General features: G+C 37.4%; 1 protein-coding gene across 5 annotated transcripts in view; it reads left to right on the top strand.

Annotated features, from left to right (window-relative positions):
- The window catches only part of FRY (FRY microtubule binding protein), a 202,456-nt gene extending 178,447 nt beyond the window's left edge, over positions 1–24,009 (top strand). For 2 of the 5 annotated variants that reach the window (XM_064504947.1, XM_064504949.1), the window contains exons 54-62: positions 1,702–1,865; positions 3,073–3,262; positions 10,737–10,886; positions 11,665–11,763; positions 12,231–12,314; positions 16,486–16,503; positions 19,478–19,588; positions 21,777–21,970; positions 22,557–24,009. In XM_064504947.1, the coding sequence (XP_064361017.1) occupies positions 1,702–1,865; positions 3,073–3,262; positions 10,737–10,886; positions 11,665–11,763; positions 12,231–12,314; positions 16,486–16,503; positions 19,478–19,588; positions 21,777–21,970; positions 22,557–22,815 (1,269 nt within the window). In that variant the 3' untranslated portion in view covers positions 22,816–24,009. Of the gene's footprint in view, positions 1–1,701; positions 1,866–3,072; positions 3,263–10,736; positions 10,887–11,664; positions 11,764–12,230; positions 12,315–13,893; positions 14,156–16,485; positions 16,504–19,477; positions 19,589–21,776; positions 21,971–22,556 lie in introns of those variants that run through there. The other 3 variants (XM_064504948.1, XM_064504951.1, XM_064504950.1) reach the window with 2 other exon arrangements.
- The last annotated feature ends 267 nt before the right edge of the window (positions 24,010–24,276 follow it).

The raw sequence follows: 24,276 nt of genomic DNA, 5'->3' as shown, positions 1-24,276 counted from the left end.
GTTGTTGCATCATAACCAAAAACAAAAATATCATCTTGACTTTAAACAGATGCCGAGAAGGACAGTAACAGACAGACTAAGTAAGGCTTTTCTGAAATGTCTCAGTGCCAAAGTCAAGGTGTCATTGAGCTAATGGCAAGAAATTAATTAAATTTATTTTCTATTAAAATTAGTGATTACAACACTTACGATAACTATAAGGAATTAGAAAGTAGTGGTGGATAACACCGTGAGGGATAGAAAGGTTCAGATGTTGTTATTTTGTAGTTTTTCGAGTTATCCCCTCTTTCCAGAAGTGTATTCCAGTCCTACATCAGTATTCAGCACCCACTTTTTTATTTTGCTTTTGGGGCATTTTATGAGACTCTGGGGGGTATGGAGAAGTGTTTGTTTCTTCTTTATTCCTCCCTCACCAACTGCCATCAAAATCTGTTTTACTCGTATAGGCACTTTCATTGCCATAAATAAACTTTAAGCTAATTTTTCATATTTTAAAGTAGCTAATACTAACTGCTTCTTGAAGAAGCATAAAACATTTATGCTTCCTGCCACATACTCTGACTTCTATTCTGGTAAATCAGCTATATAGCCTTCGTTTCTCATTTCAGGACGGTTTGTGCTCTGATTCATTTCGCCTGGCCTAGGCTCAGGAACATTCCTATCCCTTCTGCTTTTAAAACAAAACAAAACAACTCTCTTACTTAATTTCTGATCCTGTCCTTTCTGATACAAATCTTGTTTAATTTTCAGAAATTCAAATCCCCAGAATTTTTCTTTAGGACTCAGGCAGGTCTGGTAACCTCTGAGGGCCACTTCTGTCTTCAAATTTCACTTGCCACAGATTTCCCTCCCTCCCAGCTCCCAACACATATATGTACAAGCACATATATGTATGTGTGCACACATGCACACACACACGCACACACACACCCCTTATGAGATACCCCAACCAGACAAGACAGAGAGTTTATCAATCAGCTACACGCTGCAGTCATCCCAACAGAAGCTGCTTTGCAGAGGTGCTATTGATGATGCAGACAAAAGGCAAAAGACTGAAAATTAAGTAAAATTTATTTGGACTAAAACTGCAAGAGAAAGAAAGAAACAACAAGAGAATTCAAAAGCTTTAGGTGCTGGTGGGCAAAAACAGAAGGAAATGGTAAAAGTATAATCCTGCTAGTGGCCTGTAAAATGCTTTGGATTCCTCTTGCAAGTCATTATGTAACTATGAGAAAATTAAGAAAATGAGAATTCAGAAAATAATTCTCAATTCTAAACATGCATATAGTCTTCCAGATGATTATTTTTTTCAACATATTTTTGAGACGCTTTGGTACATCTGCGGACACTATGAAGTGATAAATGACAAGAATAGCCTGACAGGAACAATAACTCTATTGTTTTTCCTGAAAAAATACTTCCCTGCTATGTTGCCAAATGCACTGAAATCTGAAATTCTTTGCTGGATGAACTGAGTTGAAGAAATATCTTTAAAAACAGTATTGATCCAAGGCAGCAAGTTAAGCAAATACAGTATTTTTGATGAAGTGTAACTTCATTCTTGTCATTTATATGTGCAATTTAACATGTTGCCTAGTGGCTTTTCTCTTTTCGTTAAATCTTTTCTAGTTATTAGCGGAATGAACTTACTATTTTGCTGTTTTCTAAGGCATCATAGTTCTTTATGTTCGGTCCCCTTAGGCTGAAGCCATACATGAAGAGCAAGATACAGCAGCCCATGAAGATGAGCTTTCCGGGTCTACAAATGAACTGCCTGGAGGATTTGAATGCAGTGATAGCCTTAGTCTGGATATGACAGAGACTGAAGAGAAAGTTGACAGGCTGGAACAATTTGCTCTTGCCAGGTATAAACAATTACTTATACAAGTCCTTTTACACTATACAACAAAGTGGTGGCAAGGCATTCATTAATTTCATCATGGAATTTTGTATTTTGGGCAAAATAGATGTAAAATTCCCATAAGTTTAAAGCAGTGAGAAGACAATGCCCACTATACCTCCATAATTATCACAAACACCAGAAAAGCAAGATTTTCCTTGCAGGAGAATCAAGAAGTGATTTGTGCATACATCTGTATGTACTACATACATGTAGTTAGTCATTATGTACATAATGTATTTCATTAAAAGTCAAAAGGATTTTTAAACATTTGTGACAATGGAAATACTGCTTAGTGAACTGTTCAAAGTCATATAATCCACACATTCATCTTTCTGATCACATATGGGTCATAAGAGGTCACAATATTATCAAAAATGCCATCTGTATAATCCTGAGGCTGCTGGCGAGCGGGACTGGGCTCGAGTACATGTTTCTGCAAGGCCATACAGAGTGCAGCTCTTTCCAGTTTTGAGTGGAGTTGAGTTTGGCTGCAATCAGCACTTATTCATGAAGAGAAGGAGTACAGCATCCATAGCAAAGCCCTCTCTCTATGTGTGTGCACTTGTTTTAGAATCACAATTCCTGTTCTTGAGAGGCACAAGGAGTATTTCTCCGTCCCAAAGAAAAATACACAGAAGCAAATAGCTTAATACCGCCTAAAAATGGTAGTCTATTTTACTGATCGTGGAGTCCCAGGATAATTCTTTGTTGTAAAGAGAATGTGGAGAAGGGATGGATTTTCTCCCATCCATTATGTTAGGGTAAAGAAAAACAGGCCAGAATATATAATGTTTGAATACAGTGAGAATTTTTTCAGTAGTTTTGCTATACACTATTATAACTACGTTTTCCTGGAAGAGGTGTTTTTCCTCATGGCCTCTTATCCTCCTGTGAAGTAGCCTTCTTCCTTTAGACTGTTGTATGATAAAAAAAAATCAAGTATTCTGGAATGGGGAAAGGCAGATGATAATGGCCTGAAGATAGAAATTCTGATTTGGAGGTTTCTTCCTCATTGTGGCCCACCTCTTGCCAATCTTCTAAAGTATTTGGAAAGCTCATGGGTATTTTTAAAAGATGCCGTGACTGGTCCTCTGATTATATCTCTTTGCTATAGCGTATTTTATAACATATCCTGCTTTCAGCACAGTTTATTTTCTTCTCTTCTTTAGTTTTGGTGATGTTGATCGGAATGCCTCGCCTCCTCCCTCACCATTTTTTTCTGCCATCCTTGCTGCATTTCAACCAGCAGCATGTGATGATGCAGAAGAAGCTTGGCGTAGTCATATCAACCAGCTCATGTGCGATTCTGATGGTTCTTGTGCAGTTTATACATTTCATGTGTTCTCTTCGCTGTTTAAGGTAAGAATATAGGCTTAAGACTCAAAGTCAAACTGTTTAGATTGTGTATAGCTATTAGGAGTTTCTTAGTAATAGTAGCAGTAATGAACTAACAGTGACTGTAGCCATTATAATTTTGCATGTTGCAGAATTATTTTACCAGATTTTCATGCAGAGTTGTCTTCTAGAACCAGTTTTGTCATAAAAATATTATGCATCTCATACTTGCAGGTTTGAAGATAACATTACAAAATGTGGATTCAGTTTAAGGGGTATTTTCTTCTGTACTCTACAGATAGCCTGAAACAGTAACTACAGGAGAGAGGAAATAGCCTTTTCATCTCAAACTATAGTTAATCTGTGTTTTCATCTTGAAATCTGAGGATGCCTATGTAAGGTCAACATGATTAAATACTGTGCAGCTAACCATCTTAATATGAATATCCAGCTGCCATGATGTAATATAAATTCCAAACTATGAGTCTATAGACTAGAAATCCATTTCTCTCTTCTAAAACCATGTGTCACCAGTGCAAAGATAAGCATCCTGCTAAAACGTAAGGAAAAAAAATGAGCAAATACGCCAGTTGTTCTAAGGAATGATTGTCTGTTTTCAAATATAACTACTTTTAAAGCCTTTTTAACTGTTTTTTTCTGCTTTATATGAGACACCTGCAGGATGGTTAGCCTGCTGCAACAGTGCACACACCAGCCATGTACCTTCATGCACAGTTTACATGGTCTCAGACCATACAGGGCTTTTTAATTAGCAACGGGCACCCCATTAATAAATATACCATCTCAAGACCTTTGCAGATATATTTAAAATTATATTGGTTTGAGGAAGAAGCATCATATGTTAGGAATTTGTTTTCCATCCTGTTTCCTCTGTGTTTCACCTGGGTTACTTGGTATGTCTTCTCGAGCTGCATCCTGTGTTCTGCTTTAAACATTGCCCCACTGGAAACTTGGGTACCTAAAGTTAGGCATCCTTTAAAAGACTGTCTGATAAATAACTCTTTGAAAAACCCCAGTGCTGATCGGAGCACATGACAGCTTGACTTCAAATATGTGACCTGTGTTTGTTCACGATGTGTATTTCAGCTTTCCTTTGCCATTATTTCAGGCCTAGGGGTTAGTAGTCCTGTTCAAGTGTTCTAAGAATTATTTTTTCTTTCATTTACTTTTAAAGGAACTGCTGTCACGCACTTCTGAAAGCTACAGCAGCAAATGATACTGAATAGCACAAGACCTTAAAATAACTTGTAAAGTGACTGTTTAGCTCCAACTTCTGTTATATGCACAATGCATTTGCTGTTGTGCTTGCCTTATTTTAAACAGATATAGCCTCCTCATTTTCTTCAGCTGATACTGGATGAGAAAGATATAATGCTGTTCTCAAAAAAATTTCTGTAGCAGCAAAACCTGAGGAAGAGTAATGAAAAATAGAAGGTGCTAATAGTATCAACAAACCAGTATTTTCTAGCTAAAGTCACAGAGATATTTTTAGCCTATAAAAGTAGCTTTGTTCTCCTATTTAGGGTTAAAACATGGGAGTATTATCTTTCGCATGTTTTTCATAAGAACCCAGCTCGTCTGGAATTGTATTGTATTTGCCCCATAAAACTCTGCTACTCGTCACTAACTTAAAAGACTTTCAACCCTCACCAACAGGAAGTTTCAGAAACAAGCCTAATATGTGCTAGGCTTGCAACATGGAGTACTGCCAAAATATTTAACTGTGCAACAAAATCCTTGTTTGGAGCAGCCTGTCAACTTAATAGTTGAAATGAAAGAAGTGCATTTTCCAGGGCACCTATATTTCAGTCTGCATCAGGTTAATGGTATCTTGGATATTTGCCTACAGCATGCTGAACTTGTTTAAAATTCCTGAAATTATTGAAGTACTTCTCCTGTAAACTAGTGGTATCTCAGAGATCTCTGGATAATCTTTATGGCTCCCTGCTCTAAGCTGCCTCTTTGTATTCAGTCAAATCAAATGTCTTCCAGCAGACCATCTGGTTCCAAGACACACACTTTTGAGAGCCAGCAAGTAGTTTCCATAACTGAGCCTTTCTGTTACTAAAAATCCTCTTCCCAGCTGGAAGAGAACATCAGGTTAAGAAGAAAAAATTCTGAGAATATTTCGTTCTTATTTACATTCACCTAAAACACATAGTGACTGTATGTAGACATATACTTATTCATATAGTTGATGAGTCCCTTTTCATAAAACATAGGCTGCCTTCAGGCCTTGCTTGAAGGATTTCAATCTGCACCCAAAAGGACAGAACCAAGGTAACTCATTATAGAACTAATAGTTCATGTAATTGCAAAATAAATATATTTAGTGAAGTAAAATAGATAGACACCAATGTGAAATCCGTGATCATTACAAGTTTTAATATTTTGGAATGCTGTTTCAGCCAGTTGTCTTCTTAGCTGTAGATTGATTGAGCATTGGGTTTTTTTGAATATCTGAAAAGGAAATCAATAAAGGAAGAATATGCTTTGTTGAATCTGAGCACGAGGCTGATCAGCTTCTGAGGAAGCTATGGCTGCCGTGTTTTGAGGAAGCTCTTTCCATAAAATAAACTGAAACTTTTTAACACATTAATAGATGAGGGTCCTCAGAAGTTCATGTAGCTCTTTATCTTGCCCAGGAAGGGATCAGTTATAACTATCATTACTGTCAAATGTTTCTAAACTTTTTTCTCTAGCCTGTTGTTAACCTGTAGGCTATGGTGAAGCTTCACAATTTTTCTGGGCAGTATAGTCCAGTCTCCTTATCGCTTGAAAATTTTTCTTTCTGTGTTTTATGCCTATGGCTTCTTGCTCTACCCACAGCAGTTATGTAGAAGATTTATTCTTCTTTGCTTTGCAACTGCTGCTTATATTTGAGGATCATTATCATGATTTCTCCTATCCCAAACTTTTCCTATTTAACCTCAGTTCTTTCAACTTTCCTTATAAGTCACATTTTCTAGACTTTGAACTGTTGCTATGGGCTCCCTTCAGTTGGTCTGTGTATGACTTGAAAAGCAAGAGCAGACTCTATACTTCAGCCTAGGTTCCTACCAGCACTGACTACAACAGGAGGATCCATGTTTTATAGAGGGTATTCTTGTTTATACATCTCTCCGATACGTGCTGTTTGGTGGGATACAATTAATTCATTTTCCACGTGTAACTACTTGTAATATAGTATCCAGGTCTTTTCCTACAAAATTCTGCCTTCCTGGTTATTCTGCATCCTGAACGTGCTTTGTTGATTGTTCCTACCTAGGTGAAGAACCTTGTTCTTTTTTCTTTATCCGATTTACCAGGATCATTCTAAATTATAGCCTGATCCTCCAAGGAGCTTGCAGCCCCTGCAGCTTAATCATCCGTGCATTCAAGAGGCATGTGGCAAATTCCATTATTCAGTATTTTCATTAATGACTTAGATAGTGCCTATCTGAGGCAAATCCCAATGATATCCTATGAAATTTATCTTTCCAATTGGTTACCTCCAGGCCAGGTTTCTCTTCCTTACTTCTAGGCTAGTAAGTGAATTAATATATATCAGATCAATTGCTTCTCCTGCTAAAAGAAGCTTTTACCCTTTTGTGGAAATTAGATTGGTTTGACATGATTTGTTCTGAACAAAATGTGTTGCCTATTATTCATCCCCGATGTTCCCACATTTCCTTGAACTTAGTGCTTAAGCCCCTGGCTCTTGTTTCTTTGAGATAAGCACTTTCCTCAAGTTTTGTACAACTCCCTGAGTTGTCAAAGATAACTGTTATGGCTCCTAGACTTCTTTAGCCAGTATTATAACTATCTTCGCGTGAATATCCCTAATCCCCAGTGATGTGAAAATTTCTAAGTGCTTTCTAGCAAGATCATTTCTCATCTGAATTTTTACTAGTGTCTCATGGATGTTACCTGTTTTAGCTGTCACAGATGTCCTTTCTGGGAAGAACAAGGCAAAAGAAGGCATTCAACAACTCAGTCTTTTCAGTAACATCTGTTAATAGCTATTCATCTCCATTATGAGTCCTTGTTCTTCCGCTTAAATATTTCTAGAACACTCTCTTGTCGTTCTTTCTCTTTCTTGCTACTTTTAGTTGGCATCTCACTCTCTGACTTTTGTGCCTACATTGTCATGCTATTTTTTGGTGCCCAAATTTAGTAATTTAACCTAGTTTCACTTTCTGTTCTCCTTTTTTTTATTTTGCGTGAGTATTTGCATGAGCGAAGTATTTGTGATTTAGCCAGATTTATATCTTAATATATTTTCTATCTTTCAGTGATAAAGAATGTGCTTCTGTCAATTCCTCATTTTTTTCTTTTTTTATTTTTAGGACTGGCCAACTCTCCTCATCTTCTATTCCCCATGAAGTTGTTTCTATTGGGCTCTTCCCTACAAATTCTGAATGCTTTGAAGTATTTATTTCTCTAGTGATTCCTTCACTGCATCAGAATCATAAACGTAGTTATTCTTCATGAAGAGGGGAGTGCAGCACTAGAACAGGTCACCCAGAGAGGCTGTGGAAGCTCTGACCTTGGAGCTGTCAAGATTCAGCTAGACCTGATCTAGTCTTGGCAATAGTCCCACTTCGACTTGAAGGCTAGCCTAGATGATCTCCAGAGGCCCCTTCCAACCAACATTTCTAGGATTCTGTTCCATAAGCCCTCTTATCCAAATTGCCTTCAACTTTTAAAATCTCAGCTAGGTCTTTCTGTTGGTTAGGATCAAATCTAGATCTCCTTCCTTTCCAAAAGCACAGTTAGCAGTTTCAGCAGTTCCAGTAAGCACCAGTTTCACCAAAATTTGGACTGAATCTTTATTTTCAAAAGGTATCTAAGGAGTGAATCTCCCACTGTCACCAATGCCTAAGGTTCAGATGATTCTGCTAGTTGATCATAAAAACAATCATTTACCGGGTTTGGTGGTCTAGGTCAGAATCCCCACAATGTCAATACCTTTGTCATTTTCAACTTTTTATTATTATTCAGAGACTTGGAGAATTCTGTGTTCTGCCATTTGATATACATGGTAAAATCCTTATCCTGGAGCTTGACTGAACTATAATTATCTAATTAGTATTCCAGCTATGTAAATTATACCATCAAGTATCTGCTGAGCTACTTAACATTGTCATTCTGATCATGCACTAAGATTTTCAGGTCCTTTTGCTTATTGACCTATTCCTTCTGGTTATTTTTGCTTGTCTGTTTTCCAATAACTTGTTTTGTTCTAACCTTAGTCACTTGTTCCACTGTGTAATAAACAATTTCAGTTAATTCTCTTTGAGCAGGAGAAGAGATACTAGCTTCATTCTTACTAAACAGGCTAAAGTAATTCAAATGTAAGTGATGCCCAAATGTATGAGTTGGACTCGAGTACCACCAGTTTAAAGTTTGATCTGTATAAATCTTCTAGTGGAATCTGTGTGCTTTTGTTTCATTCTGTACCTGAAAAGAAAATAAGCAACTAATATCATTAGAAGAAAATATCACTGACTTCAGCTGATTTATTGTTGCTTTGTTCAAACTCAAAGGTTGTATCTGCTCTTTGGCCTGCAGCATTTGCCTGATTCCACATGCATCATGTGGAGATTGTAACATGGACAAAAAAGGATTAATTGCATGAATATTTATTCTACACATTCTGTGATCACAGCCATTCAGAGAAACAATGATTTATGCCCTTTTATGTATGTTGGTGTCCCATGAGCACCAAGCCAATGCTGTGCAACAGCTTATTTTTCATACATGTTTTAACTTTTTCATCTTGTTCATATTCTTTAAGATAATACAGATGGTTATGAAAAGATCATAAAATACTAAAGTTTTAGAATTATGTACTGCCCTGTTTTGCCAGTGCACAGAAGACAGTCTGAACCCAACTTCCCTGGCAGAGTGGGAAGTCCTGAGCTTTTGTGGGGTCAGTGCATACAACCATTCTTTGCTGCCTCTGTTGCAAATATTGGGAACAAGCCTCATCTCAGAGTGTGCTGTCCTCCGACTATCCTCAGCTGGTAGGACACAGGAGTGACACGGGAGACATGATCATATCGGAGGTGTACAAGGAAATTCAAGAAGCTGTAATTAGTGAGAGCCCCACGTCTCTGCTGCGAACTCAATGCAGCAGAGAGTCTGGACAACTTACTGAGTGACATACTGAGTGACACTTGTCATGTTTTGTTTCAGTGTTGAAGTAAAATGGTAGAAACACATAGTAAGACAAATATCAGTCTGATCTTGTCTACTATCAGGGCCAGATCAGATGCTTTAGAGAGAGGTTCACAAATAAGCAATTACTTAATAATTTGTCTGTAGAGAAAGCTTTATTTTAACCATCTTATCAGTTATTTTTGGTATATACCCTACAATGTAATGGTTTATACAGCTTTGTTTTTTAAGTCCAGTCTAGCAGTATACATTATCCATAAAGTCCTGGATTCAGCTCAGCTGATTTTAGGTACTTCACTTACATGCCCCAAGGCAGGAGCAGTAGCAGGCTATTCATATGTCTGCAATCTGAATAGATATTTGGGAAGCACTTACTTCTGTCTGATAAGGAATACTTACACTTATATGGGTCCTAACCATAGGCAGAAATGCCTATGGTTACGTGGGATAAATCATGTAAAAATGAATTTTATTTTAAAAAACATTTGCATGTTACTCCCACCTCCTGAGCTGCTGGCCTTAATGAGATATATTTTGGCAATGAAACCTGCTGTGTATGCATCTGTATAATTATTTCAGTTCCTGGAAGACTAAAATACTGTTTTTATTTATTATTCATTTTATGTATTATTTATATATTTGTATGTAATTTGTATGTATTCATGTATTCACTGAAAAGAAGGTAATAGCACTAGACTGCTTCTGGAAGGCTAGACTCTTTTAGAACTCAAAATATCAAAAAAAATACCTTCTGAGAAGAATAATTCCCGGATGCAATGCAATATTTCTGGAGTCCTCCCAAGCAGCAGAAAAGTTCTAGTAAGAAAGTTTTTCCCACAGGAGAAAACAGAATTTCTTTTATGATTTTTCCATGCTGCTGTTTGGCATTAGGATGTTCATTACATTATCTGATTAGCCACTTGACATGGAATAGTAACAAAACAATGCCCGGAATGGGCAGAAAAAGTCATGTGCTGATCAACTCAGTTAACTCTGTACAGGTAAGAAAAAGCTACACGTGGGTCGAAGGCTTTGTAAAGAATGAATTGTCTTTACAGAAAAGAATATATTTCAGTAGTAGATATAAATTCTGTGACTAGTTTCACAGCTGCCTGGTAGAAGAAACTTCTGTACACTGTGTCCACCATAATAATTATTACTCAGTATCCTTGAGCAAACATTCAGTTCTCCACAGGGAGATGGTCTCTTTTGCACGTGTTATTTTATGAAGAAAAAAAATGTGTGCCATTTATTTACAAAGGAAAGAAGATTCTACTTGAGCGAAGAATGTGATAAACCCTATTTTGCTTTACAGAATATTCAGAAAAGGTTCTGCTTTCTAACCTGCGATGCCGCTAGTTACCTAGGAGACAACCTGCGAGGAATAGGCTCAAAGTTTGTAAGGTCTTCTCAGATGTTAACAACATGTTCAGAATGCCCAACCCTTTTCGTAGATGCAGAAACAGTGAGTATATTCCTTTAGAAAGTCATGTGTTGCCTGTGGGTTATTTCAGTGGTTATTTCACTTACAGTCAATTCTTGAACAGATGCGTCAAGAGGGTACCCACCTCCTCTCTCTGACTTCTTATCTCCTGTTCTTGCCCAAATAAGACAGTTGCCTACTGGACCCAACTAGCTCTGCAAAAGGAAAAGGAGAAGCTATTTTTTTTTATGTAGTTTGGCATGAAAGATGACAATATGTTCAGTGGCTTCATATGATTGAACTGCACTGTGAGCTGGATGATAAAGATATGTGTTAGGGAATGAGACTGCTCTTCCCATTGTTTTTATTCTGACCTATATTCATCCAACAGCCTCAGGTCCATGTGGCCTCGTGCAGGAATATAGAGGTAGGAATTTTTGAAGTGTAGTCCTGGACCTGCTTTTCACCCACTGCTGTGACCATGGAAAAGCTGGGCCTTTCCTCACTGAAGAGCTATGGAAATTAACTAGTTAAGCTTTGTGCGATATTTTATTTTAGGGAAGTCCTTTCTGAAGCTGTTAAACCCAGAAAACCATTTCAGTTCCAAAGTATGCACAGGTACTGTTGGGTTTTCAGTATAGTATTCTATCTATATGTATTGTATTTGTATAAATATCAAATCAAGTATTTTTCAGTAGTAGTATCTCTAAATCTAAGTATTCTTTTCCAAGACCTTTTCTGTTCTATCCTTTCTGTTCTACTAATATTTTTATTCTTTTATAAGTGACCCGTACTAGCCTTTTTGATTTAATTTCTCCAGCTCCTTTCCTGCGGCCTTCTTGAAAAGCTGAAGTTCAGTGTTCTAGAACTACAGGAATATCTGGACACATACAACAACAGGAAAGAAGCAACTCTCTCGGTATGCTAGAATATATTATTTTCTTTTTTATATATATACTTATGCTATGTCATGTGACTGCAGGTAGTATCAGAGCTGTTTAAATACTATTGAGTAAAACAATGTGTTTCAAATACTGGATTCATTAGATGTTATTTCCAGAACATAGGAACCAAAACTAAAAAAAATGACTATTGTATCCTTACTCTTAAAGCATTGACATCTCTAATATTCTTAGTCTCTCCTTTATCCTAATTAGTAATTAATTATTTTATTTTTGTGATTTATGCAATTCAAATGCTAATAGAAATCAAGACTGTAACTTCCAAGTTACAGCCAAAGCAAATTGTCATAGTCTGTATGAATAAGTTCAACTGCAAATTTTTGTGTTTACATACTATGCTGTGAAACTAAAATACTGCTTACCTTTCTGCAAATCAAGCTATAGACGTTATTCATATCTTGTTTTAATTTCTCTCTGAAAACAGTGGCTTGCAAACTGCAAAGCAACATTTGCTGGGGGCTCGCGAGATGGAGTTATTACCTGCCAGCCAGGAGACTCAGAAGAGAAGGTAATAAATGAGCGAAAGTATTTCACTCCTCTAAAGTGACATGTCTGACATATCTTTTTTTTTGGAGCCTCGAGAGTATGCTGCTTTCTTGTCTGTCTGCTGGGGTTGGGCATAACCCAGTTCTGCACTCCAGGCTCTAAGGTACCAGTGTTGCCTCAGTCACAGCCAACGGCAATGGGAAGAGCCCAGCAGAAGTACTTCTGCCTTCCTGTTCTACCTGAGGAAGCAGAGCTAACCCTCTCTGGCTGGTGTGTGCTCTCCCTTTTAGGAAGATGTTGCAGCAGCAGGCAGTTTCCCACAGCACAGTGTCTCTGACGATCTCTCTTGATGGCCTTTGCTTCCACATTATGCCCATTTGATCTACAGCCGTTGGAGGCACAGTCTGCCCAGCAGCACATGGGCCTTTTTGACTTGAACTCTGATTCCCAAAATACAAGACTTGTCTGATTCAAAGCCAGTAGACTGGTAGTGATGAAACAGCGACTGTAAAATGGCCAGTGAAATGATTTTATGTTGTACAGAACTATTTATGGCAAAGCCAAAATATCTCTTACATCACTTTTGAAGAGAAGTTTTACAAAGACACACAAATATATCTAGGTACATACACACACACATAAATATATATTTAGTTTATTGATACCAGTTAAGAAATCAATCTTTTCAGAAATTAGCACCATCAGCAGGTATCCTGGTTGATTGATATACTATGTATAGGAAATAGCTGGTATTTCAGTGATGCAGAATGAGTTGGGAAATGCTATTTTGTGAGTTTTTTTCTTTGGAGGAAAAAAGAATGGAGGGATGGGAAAAAGGCAGGGTTGGGGAGAAGGACTCTTAGACTGGCAAATGATGTGTTTTCCTGCCTTTCCTCTCCTCTTCTCCCTCAGCCTGAAATGGTGTATTCATATAGGTACGCAATGAAAGGAAAGGGAGGTATGCCAAAGAATCAGATAATTGTAGAAAAAGCTGTCTTTTGTACAGTGTTAGCTACAAGGGAACCTGCCTAAATTCCTCGACTCACTGAGGGTTAGCCTGGGGCCTGGACTGCTGCTTAGCACTTCTGACATACCAAGTTACTTAGCTCAACCCAGAAATAGGCTGCTGCTGGAAAAGGGTCAGAAATAATTGTAAGTAGGAAAAACAATACTTTGTTCTACAGAAGGCAGAAATCTTAGATTCTCAAAATTCACCAGCTAGTAAAAAGCTTGAGTAGAACTTGTCTGCTCTGTAGACAAGACAGGCATAAGGCTAAATTCAGTGTTAGCACAAGTGTCTAAGGGTCAGAAATAATTGTGATGAATCACAAATGCACTTAAATGGACCTGTGCCTGCTTATGCTAGCAGTCAAGTGGGCACCAGTTTCTCTGATCAGATGTTATTTCACAATAATTGCACATGATTTTTTGGCCATTGTTACTGTTTCTTGAATGTTGACAAAGGCAAAAATTGCTTACTAGGACATTCAAGAAGCTTGAAATAGAAGCTGTCTAGGTCAGCTGCTAGGACTACCAAGTTGTCTGAGACTGGGTAAAAGCTTACTGTCCCAGAATGTCTTCTCCCCTTATTTTTGCAACAGATTACATGATTTGGATGTGGCTGTGATGTGAAAGCTTTGATGCTATGTCCAGCAAGAGAGTCTCAAGAACATGGGAATTATTTTATGGACAAAGAAAATTGCATAATGCTATTCTGCTGTCTGTCCCGCTGTAACAGTCTTGTTAGATGAGTAAAGCTATCGGTATATTCTTGGACCCTTCTAAACAGGGAAATTTTTATCTAGTCGAAGACTGCTTTTTTCTGGAAAAGAGATATGTGGTTTGTCATCTTTTTCTTATCAATTAGCAATGCTGATTCAAGTAAGTATTTGCTTCCTAACGAGACATTCAGTTTACTCCATAAGTCCAAAGTCAGTATATACCTTTCTTAAGCCTTCTTCATCCCAGAAATCACCACAAGCTAATAGGTGTGCAGGTTTGCTACACCCCATGCTTACACCCCCTACAACTTTGCTCAAAAAATCCAAAATGTATCTGTTGCTGTGGGTTTCCGTGTGGCTACAGGTTCAGGCAGGTGTGACATTCACTGGCTGCTTGAAGAACTGTGCAAAATCTGCAAAGACTGAACATTCAGTATTTTCACCTACCAAAGACACTACTTGTGTAGTGTCTCTCAGCTTAAGTCCTATTTACTAATCTGAAACAACACTTGCCTTATTATAGGAGTTAAACTAGAGATTGAGAAAGACAGTGAAAGCAAGGATCTTTCTGTCTGAACCCTTGCTGAAGGGAGAGGGGACTAAGACATGTCAGTTAATTCCAAAAATTATCATCTTGTCAACCTCCAAGGAATATTTAATTTTATGCTGAAGGATATAGAAAGAGGAGTTAAAATCATCAAGTTACAGAGCCATGTTAAGTAGAACATCAGTAATTTGGGGATACGTTGCAATATTTATTGAAAGATCGGTATATTTTCGTTCAGTGAGGGAGGTTTTTTCATGTAAGATGAAGCCTTCTTTCTTTCCCCCCCCCCTTCCCAAAAGCAGTAGAGAGAAGACAGTTCTTCTGGGGAAATAATGACCATGGAATTCACTTATGTGCTGCTTTCCCCCTTCTATAAAGTAAATTCCATGGCAAATTAGAAATCATATATGGATTTGAATACTTTTAAAAGTCCAAATGAAACTTAGCAGTGTGCTGAAATTCAGAGGAGCCTCAGATGCAAATGAGATTTGAAAACTGCAAAACAGCATACCTGTGACTTCACTGGAGCACAGTAATCTGTCTGCTCCCTTCATCTTCTTATCTTGAATTTAGCTTTACAAAGCTTGACTTAGGTGAACTGCATGCAATTTGACAAGATATAAAGTTTTTTTTTCAGAGTACTAAATACAGGCAAAAATGTTCAAATAATATTAAAGGCATAAAATTGAACATCATGAGTGTAAGCTTAGTTTGTCATGGTTGTATAAAAGGGTAGTGCAGGACTGAGGGAAATACTTTCCATACTTTTTTTAATAACAAGGCCCATGGAAAGAAAGCAGGCTTAAATACTTTGTCAATGCTGAGTTAGCATTATTTAACATTTCTGTATTTGCTGCCTTTGCATTGATGGTAATGTAAATCATTTTAATAAAAATTCCAAATGTTTATTAACATCATGTGCATATGCACTGACATCTGGCTGCAACTGGGCAGATGTCATTCCGGTTTGTTGGTTACAACCATACATGATGACTCTGTTGATCTAAAACAGCATGAGAATATAATATATATATTAATGAAAGCTGCATTGGAATTGCACAGAGAACAGATTCATGCGAATGTTAAGTCCTTGACAAAGAAAAGAGCTCTTCTTTTTGAGGATAGAAGTTTATTTCTGAGAGGTTTTTCCTCTAATCATTGCAATGCTAATGCAGGTCAATTAGACATTTTTATTACTATTGCAACAGGACTATTGCTCCACAACAATTGAAAAATCAGTGAATCGTTACTGGTGAGAGGAAGAAATAGTAATCCTTCTGAACTTGCAGCACTGCCACTGAGTGGAACTAATCTGGCATTTTCCTTGGATTTTTTTTTATTATGATAGTCATAACTTAAGAGTTGTATGCAAAATGTTTCCATTGTCATGTGCCAAGTAATAAACCTAACAGTCACAAGGCTTACCCTGGAAGTTTCATTAGCTCTATGATATCCAAAAATGGAAGTATTAATAAATAACAAAATATTTATAAATAACAAAGTTCAGCTCTGTTAATCACTTGAAAACCCTGCATAATGTTTTGAGTACTTCTGTGATATAGGCTCATTTCAGTAATAGAGAGCAAATTTAAGTAAATATATTATTTCAAGAATTTTCTAACACAATTTTACTGTAAGTTCCTGAGCTACTGAGCGGGATAAATCAAAACTAATAAATCTGAGGATCTAACTGAGGGTATTTAGTCTGTTAGTTTCCATTGAAATTAAAGCTTGATTTTATTTAGTGAGACTGCTGTGCATGTTGTATGTGGTATTTCCAACCAGTTATCAGGTTGAGGCAAGCATTGCTAATACTGCTGACAAGTTATGCTATTAAAGATGAGCTGTGCTTCCTATTGCATGCGTTACACTGACACTCTACTTTCTTTCCTTTCCTTTTTTCCTGTGCCATGCTTGCTGTGTAGCAAATGGAATCTCTTGCAGTAAGTCGAAGTTCTTTCATATTCTTTGTCCATCTGTAGATGGACTAATACACCTCAATTACACTGATTTACCTCTAAGCATGTTTTCCTTTTTCGTTATGATTTTTCTCTGTAGAAAATGTGGTTCTACATGGAGTGACTAAAATAATTTACTAAGATGTGTTTTGTGAACTCTAAAAATACTGTGACAAAATTCTGACATTTTTCACATGCTGTTTTGAATGGTCAACTTTTAAAAAATTAAATCTTTGGATATAGTATGCTGGAGTGGAAAATCAAATTTTTTGCTATTTTGAAATTCATAATTTTCAGTTTGTCTTTATGAAAAACTACAATTTATAATTGATCGTTAAGTTTCAAATCATTCTTGGTTATATGTTGATTAATAGTTTCACCATTATTGGTTTCTAATACTTATCCAAGAAGAAAGAAAAATGAGTTGCTTGATATGATAACTAATTACTGAATGAGTCCAACCTGATTCTTCAAACTGACCTTAGTTTGTCTTAATTCAGTTTAACAGCCAGTGGGGTCAAAATGAATTATTGTTCCTCAAGGACTAAAAAAAAATCATATGTTACATGCCAAGCTATCGTGAGATTTTCTTTTTGATTACATTATACTGTGTCCTGGTTTTCAGTTAATTTTTAACTACCTGACAGCTTCAGATATGTGTGTGTTTAACTGCTAGTTAGTGTTACCAGTTCTCCAAAATTTGAACAGTAATTTTGATCCAGACTGCAGAAATGCTGAGCTGTGTCCCCACTCATGACCCAACCAGGACCAGGGAGCAAGCGTGACCACTTGTGCCATCCCGCGTCCCAGGGCGGCATTGCTCCTGCGTGGTCGGCACCTTCCCTGGCAGCCAACCTCTGCTGTGCCTCAGCCTCGTTCAAGAGAAGCCCGAGCCATTTCCAATAGGTCCCATCTTTAAACTGTCACTTTTTATTTTAGGAGGCGAGAGTTTGGCCACATAGATGCAAACTTGGTGGTGCTGTGTGGCCTCACTTCCAGAGAGCGGCCTCTGGGCAGGTTTATTTAACAGACCGTGTCCCTCATGCCGTCTCTTTTCATTCTCTTGGCCATGGGCACATTTGGTATGTGCCCACAAATCCACAAATCAGTTCTGACCTAGCAGGTTCTGCCCTTTTTTCCTTTATCTCCTCACCTTGGATCTGCCTGCCCTTCCTTCAACTCCCGCAGGTCTCACCAGGCCTGGTGGGATCCCCCTTTGTACTTGGGAGGCAATGCTCTGACCAAGGCTCACCAGAAACAAACCAGCTGAGGTGTCAGAAATGGTTTATCCACAGCAACACAGAGCTCAGATCAGGCAAATTCACCCCACCAAACTCTGCTTCTGTAGCAGACCGCCCCTGAGGTGTGAGTAAGCTACCAGGCGTTAAGCAGGAGGAGCTCCACCAGGCGAAGAGCCACTGCCTTGTTGCTCTCCTTCTGCCCCCACTTGCCTCCACGAAGCTCCCGTGGGATGGGCTTCAGCAGGGGAATGGCTCTGCCGCGTCTTGGCAGTGCCCTGAGCTGACTGTTCGTAGCTAGGTAGTTGCTGCCCACCTTTGCCTGACAAAATAGGTGGAAATTTGCCAAAGAACTAGAGTCCTTCTTTGACCTCAGCCCCTCAGACTTGTCTAGCTTGTAAAGAAATTTTGAGAACTGGAGACGCTAAGAATGTGGTTCTAATTTGGACTTATTAATAAAACCCCTGGCGCTTATATACTGAAGCATGTGTAAACAAACACTGCAGTCAAATTAATGCTTATGATGTTTTTAAAGTACTTTCTCTTAATGTTGTGCTGGCATTTGCACTGACCCCCAATTCAGCAAATAGCTGAAGTACATGCTGGTAGCTGAGCATGTATGAAGTGCATTAAGGAAGCAAAGACATTAATACCATCCTCTTTTTTTTTCTGCCATGTTTGGCATGAAACTCTGCTGTAACTTCTCCAAGCAAATGGAAAGATCTCTCATCCCACCCTTGGTCACTGTGTCTGTGTAGAAGACAATTGAAATATGCGTCTCATGTCTGTGAGTCATTCCTGCCAAAGCAGCGGGAAGCTTCCGTAGTTGTACTTGCAGAATTTTTACTTCTTCCATAATTTGTCAAAGGTGAAATATCCTCCCGCTTCCCTACCATGCCCTATCTGTGGAACGACCAGATTCCCCCTCCTGAGGGACACCCAGATACCAGGACCATGAGCACATTAACTTGCCTTCTCTGGCACACGGGGTCATTTTATTTGACTTCGATGTGCCTAACGTCTTCTGTGTGGTGCTGTGCCTCATGCTGGGAGAAACAAGTTAATATTCATAAACTGCATCTACTTATTCCAGGAGAATATGTAGAGGCCACATTTTTTTTTACACTTGCAGTGCAGTCTGCCTGTTGTATGGCTTCATTAAGATGGTGGAAAATCCATGAGCTGAGGTCTAAGTTGTGGAGCTGGCGTTTCTTCCTTCCCTCCCCTGGCTGGATTTATTGCCTGTCTTCTCTCCCCTCATAGAAGCATACAGGAGCTTTGAGCCTCTAGAGATATTTTGTTGCTTCTCTTTTGAATTTCCATCCTCTCAGAAGAGGTCTTTGGCCATTTCTGAATTTTTGAAGAGTTTTATGTTCTATATGGCAAAGTCATTTTCCCCATTCCCTGCCTCTGCTTTCCTGCTGCAAAACGATAACGATGAAGCTAACCTATATAAACTGCTTGGAGATCAATGCTGACAAGTGCTACATGAGAGCTAGCCATTATTATTTTGATTTTCAATACTGTATATGACCTACCTGCAGAAGAAATAACATATTACTTGTTTTCTGAAATAGTAAATGATCATACATTAGTAAAATAATGTCTTTTTGATGGAGGACTAATAATTTATATCTCAAATGTGTTTGACTAGTTATTAAAAATTATCCCAAATCACTATTCTTTATTAATTATTTATTCTCCTATAAATCTTTCCTTAGCAACTGGAACTGTGTCAGAGATTATATAAACTCCACTTCCAGCTGCTGTTGCTTTTTCAGTCCTACTGCAAACTTATCGGACAGGTGCATGAAGTCAGCTCCATGCCAGAGGTATGTAACAAACACGACAAAGTCTTCTACTGAAAAAATCACCTTACCTTCATCTTCTTATTTTTCTTTCCATAGACTAGCACCAAAAATTTCACTATTTCACCCTGAATACAAATCTGCAGACAAAATAATTCAATACACCAGCATCTTTGTTAATGTATAGTTGAAATCCTCTGTTTTTTGACTGCACTTTCGGAGACTGGGTTCTTTTATAAATCCAGTCTTCAAAAGTCATTTGAATCAGTGGTAAAAAAACTGGAATGATACATGGAATCTTAACTTATCCACATGCTCTACATGTAGGGAGTACTCACACTGTGTGAACTATTTGCAAAAATGGGTTTTTTTTAGAATTGAGATCTTAATTTTCAGAGAAACTGAGCTTTCTTCAAACACAGCAAAAAGATCCCTTTCCTAGATCATGGCTGATTTTATCTGGACTTTGTGGAGAGGTTTACATTAGGAGTACTTGTTAGCATGACAATACCAAAATAATTTGGTAAATTAATCTTAATATGGATGCAAAATTGAGGTTTTTGCTGGGATAATGTATTGTGATTTCCAGCCATACAAACTGTTTCAGCTGCATATGCCTTATACTAGAAATTTATGCAACAGTTTTTGGCAAACAGCAATTAAATCTTTTTGCACCCTCTCATAACTATACCAGCAAAGGTGTGTAGTGTAGAACTACTTTATATTTTGACTATATCTGTACCTCCTGATCCTGTTCTGTGGATAAACAAAGATCTTTGGTTTCTGCTGCAATCAGTTAGATACTTCCCAAGACTATTTAAAAAATACAGTTAACAAAAAATCTTAATGTCATAATAGTCTTTTTAATTCTGTGATTTTTACAAGCACTCTTCTTAAATATTTTTGACACAACACTCTGTATCTCTTCTCTCTATGTCTATTTTGACCCAGGTAGCTGACCCTTTTTAGATATATCTACACATCTTACTACACAAAAATGTTTCACAACAACAATATTGTAAAGCAAATTTATTTCAGAAATTGCGTAAAACACGTACTGCTTTGAAAAATGCATCTTTGCCCTGTACACTGAATGATCATCATTTAAGGAAAGACAGTAAAATAAGTTACATTTCCATATATATTTTTTTCCCCTGGTAAAATGTGTATTTAAAAATATTGAGGGAAAAAAATATTTTACTTTGATTAGAGGTGTAAAACAAAATTTCAAGCTATAAAATGTATTTTATGACAGATTAGTTTGCAGATTCTCTAGTAAATAAAAATGGTTTGTTTTATTAGATGTGCTGTATACAGCACAAGGAGTTTGAACACATTGTATTCTAAGTAGCTGTCCCAAAGGCTGTCTGCTGATGTGACTAGAATGTTTGCTTTTCAGAGAAGACAGGATACCAGGAATCTAGTGCTAAGGGTAGTCTAAATAGAGTATTTTAAAAATATTTTGTGTTCCTTATTAGAGGATTAATTTCTGCAACAATATATGACAGTTATCATTTTGTTAAAACATCTGTTAGAAATGGTGCAGCATATGGAACTGGGGAACAATAATAGGAGCTGTTGCACCATGAAAATAGTATATTTTGCTGGAGCTGTAAAGTATTATTTAAAGGAAGTGTCAGTGTTAGTTCCTGTCACAGTGTTTTTTTAACATATATGAACATTAACTGGTAGATCTTCAGAAAAAAAATGCTCATTTATGAATTATTTATCAGTCAGGCCATATTAACTTTTCAGCCTGATAAAGGGTTACACAATTCCTGCCCATCTGTTAATCATATCAGATCCTGCATGTGTTCTGTAAATAAATAACATTATTGTTGCTAAGGGAAGTTAATGTTGTTTTCTTAAACTTTTCCACTTTTTTCCACTTTTCCACTGTGACACAGAAACAGTAGCAGGATAAAAAAGAAAAGGTTGTTTAGAAAAATAAAAGATTGCACCCTGGCATTTTAGCAATCCAAAATTACAGCATAGGATTAGAGAAAGCACAGAGATTAAAAATTTGTAGTTTGTGTGTTCATTACACTGTACAGACCACAGAGATCAAGAGCTGTCCTTGTGTTAAAAAGGGGTCTTTTCCAAATAATATGTACATCTGATAAAATAATAAGAAGAGACTTGAAATGCACTGCTGCCTTTCAGGCTTATGGAGAATGAAAATACGTATCTCACTTCTTTTTCCTTGAAACAGCTGTTAAATATGTCGAGAGAACTGAGTGAGTTGAAGAAAAATCTTAAGGATGCTACTGCTGCAATTGCAGCCGAGCCTCTGAATGTGGAATCGGAGCCCACATTCAATTCCACAGAAGCAGCTATTCAGTCCATGCTGGAGTGTCTGAAAAACAATGAACTTGTTAAAGCTGTGCGACAAATAAGAGAATGCAGGCAAGTTTTACTGCATGGTTGATGTTAGACTTCCATGTTATTAGAAAAGCATGCATTGTTTATCTGCCAAAACTCGGCCTAAACCTAATGATGTGCTGAGTCAGCATAATAAGTTCAGTATGTTTCAAGAACATATATGGGGCATTGATACTAACGCTTGCTGGGGTGTTCCATAAACAAGGATAACAAACCAGTAATACAAACATACATGTATACAACACTGAAGGTGTTTAATTATATTGTTTAAATCAAAAGTACTACTGTGGTGCTCTTGTGTATCTATTTGTAGAGCTAATTCCTTAGCAGGGGCATATCATTGACATCAGCTAACATTCAGCCCAGTTTCTCTTTCACTTATTTGAATGAGTTTTCTTAAGATTTTTTTAGAAAATAGGAATTGCTCTTCTATGTGATTTCAGTATCTGATATTTAGAGTCTGATTACCAAAGGAGCAGCGTAAAACAGGGAGTTGCTTTAGGCTTATAAAGGTGCAAGTCAGTTCTCCTTTTAGAGCTCTACCACCTAGTTTCAATCTGTGCTAATAAACCCGTAACAATATGCAAATTCTTTTCCTGTTTGATTGCAGGATTTTGTGGCCCAATGATATCTTTGGAAGTAGCTCTGATGATGAAGTCCAGACACTACTGAACATTTACTTCCGGCACCAAACTTTGGGCCAGACTGGCACCTATGCACTGGTGGGCTCCAACCAGAGCCTGACTGAAATCTGTACCAAATTAATGGAACTGAACATAGAGATTCGTGACATGATTCGCAGAGCTCAGAGTTACCGGGTCATCAATACTTTTCTTCCAGACTCCAGTGTTTCCGGCACAAGTCTCTGACAGGACTCTTGTGTCCTCTTTCAAGCTGGGAGTGCTGCCCTGCTGGAGTGAGGTGGTTCAATGTCTTCTCGGCCTTACAAAGGTTTGGTCAAACTGTACTCACTCTTGTCACGTTTAGGATTTCTTCTAAAAAGATACGGGCAGAACTTCAAATGTGTAGCAATACTGTCAGGACAAAGGCAGCGTAGAGCATCCAGGACAACATCCTACGTTCTCTGTTGCACAAAAATCAGTTAGCATTTCACTGAGCAACTGCAACTCACTACTGAAGAAGTGACTTCCATTGCATACCAAAGCCTACTACACTGAACAATACTTCCTTTATAGCAAATTAATTTTAGGTTGGCAAAAGTGCAATGTTTCCTTCACGAAATAATATTTTTTGTTAAAAAGCCTTGTACATTTTTTCCTTTTTTCTCTTGTTTGAGTGAAAGATGGGCAGAATGAAGCTGGCCACAGAATCTCGCTAACTTGTTGGTCAAAAGCTGAGAGCCTGTGTATACGAAACAAATTGTAAATGGACTACAGTTCAATGTACACTGTAATTTGAATATGATTACTGTATCTTGAAACAACGAGCTGCTATGAAGTACATTTCCTAATGTTACTAGGCTACTGTCTCTGAAGGTACTGGATCATATTGCAGAGGTCTGTTCTTAGGCCCCCAAGTATCATGAATGGTCTTGGTAGATATTCTTTTTTTTCTTTTTTTTTTTAAGGACCTTGGCTGCTTTTTACTAGAGGGTTGCTTTTATGAATATATTTATACTATTAAAGGATGGTTGATCTAATTTAACTTGCCATTTTGTAGGAGAAAGTCCCATCACAGAGTCAAATCTTTTGAACTGTTATGCATGCATATTTTTATTTAATATAAATTTGGAGTATAAAAAGTAAAAATATTAACGTGAAATGCAAGTTTTCATGTTAAGTTTCGTTAAAGAGATGTCTTATTTTATTTGTAATGTATATATAAAAGTCATACCTGTATGGTTTTTTTTCTTACATTTAACTGCTGTCCAGTGTTAAATGTATGCATGTAAATCTGTTGCACATCCGAGACACTTTTATTCTGACAACTATGTAACTTATTCACTCTGTAAATACACTTACCGTTTTTGTGAGGTAACTTTGGTTGATATTTGGATCAGTAAATCCATTTAACTAAAATATAAAAGTCATATATAATCACAACAGAGTATGTGCTAGTTGTGAAGATCTTGTTCGTGTCTCAGTTTATGCTGTTGCAAATGGCATCAATGATAAGCAGCCCCAAAAGACCTTTTTCATGGTTTATGGTGGAATGGTTCATTACATTGAAAGACACCAATGAGAAGCATAAGAATTTCTTTGTCTGCAGTTACAACTCAAATGGGAAGAGTAAATTTTACTTAAAGAGCAGTTTAGTAATTCAGAAAAAGTTCAAGATACAGGTTAAGATTTGTTTCTGTTAAAAATGTC

The sequence above is a fragment of the Dromaius novaehollandiae genome, chromosome 1, assembly GCF_036370855.1.
Source record: "Dromaius novaehollandiae isolate bDroNov1 chromosome 1, bDroNov1.hap1, whole genome shotgun sequence".
NCBI lineage: Eukaryota > Metazoa > Chordata > Aves > Casuariiformes > Dromaiidae > Dromaius > Dromaius novaehollandiae.
Note: the sequence above shows the minus strand (reverse complement) of the source record. Positions and strands in the feature narration are given on the sequence as shown.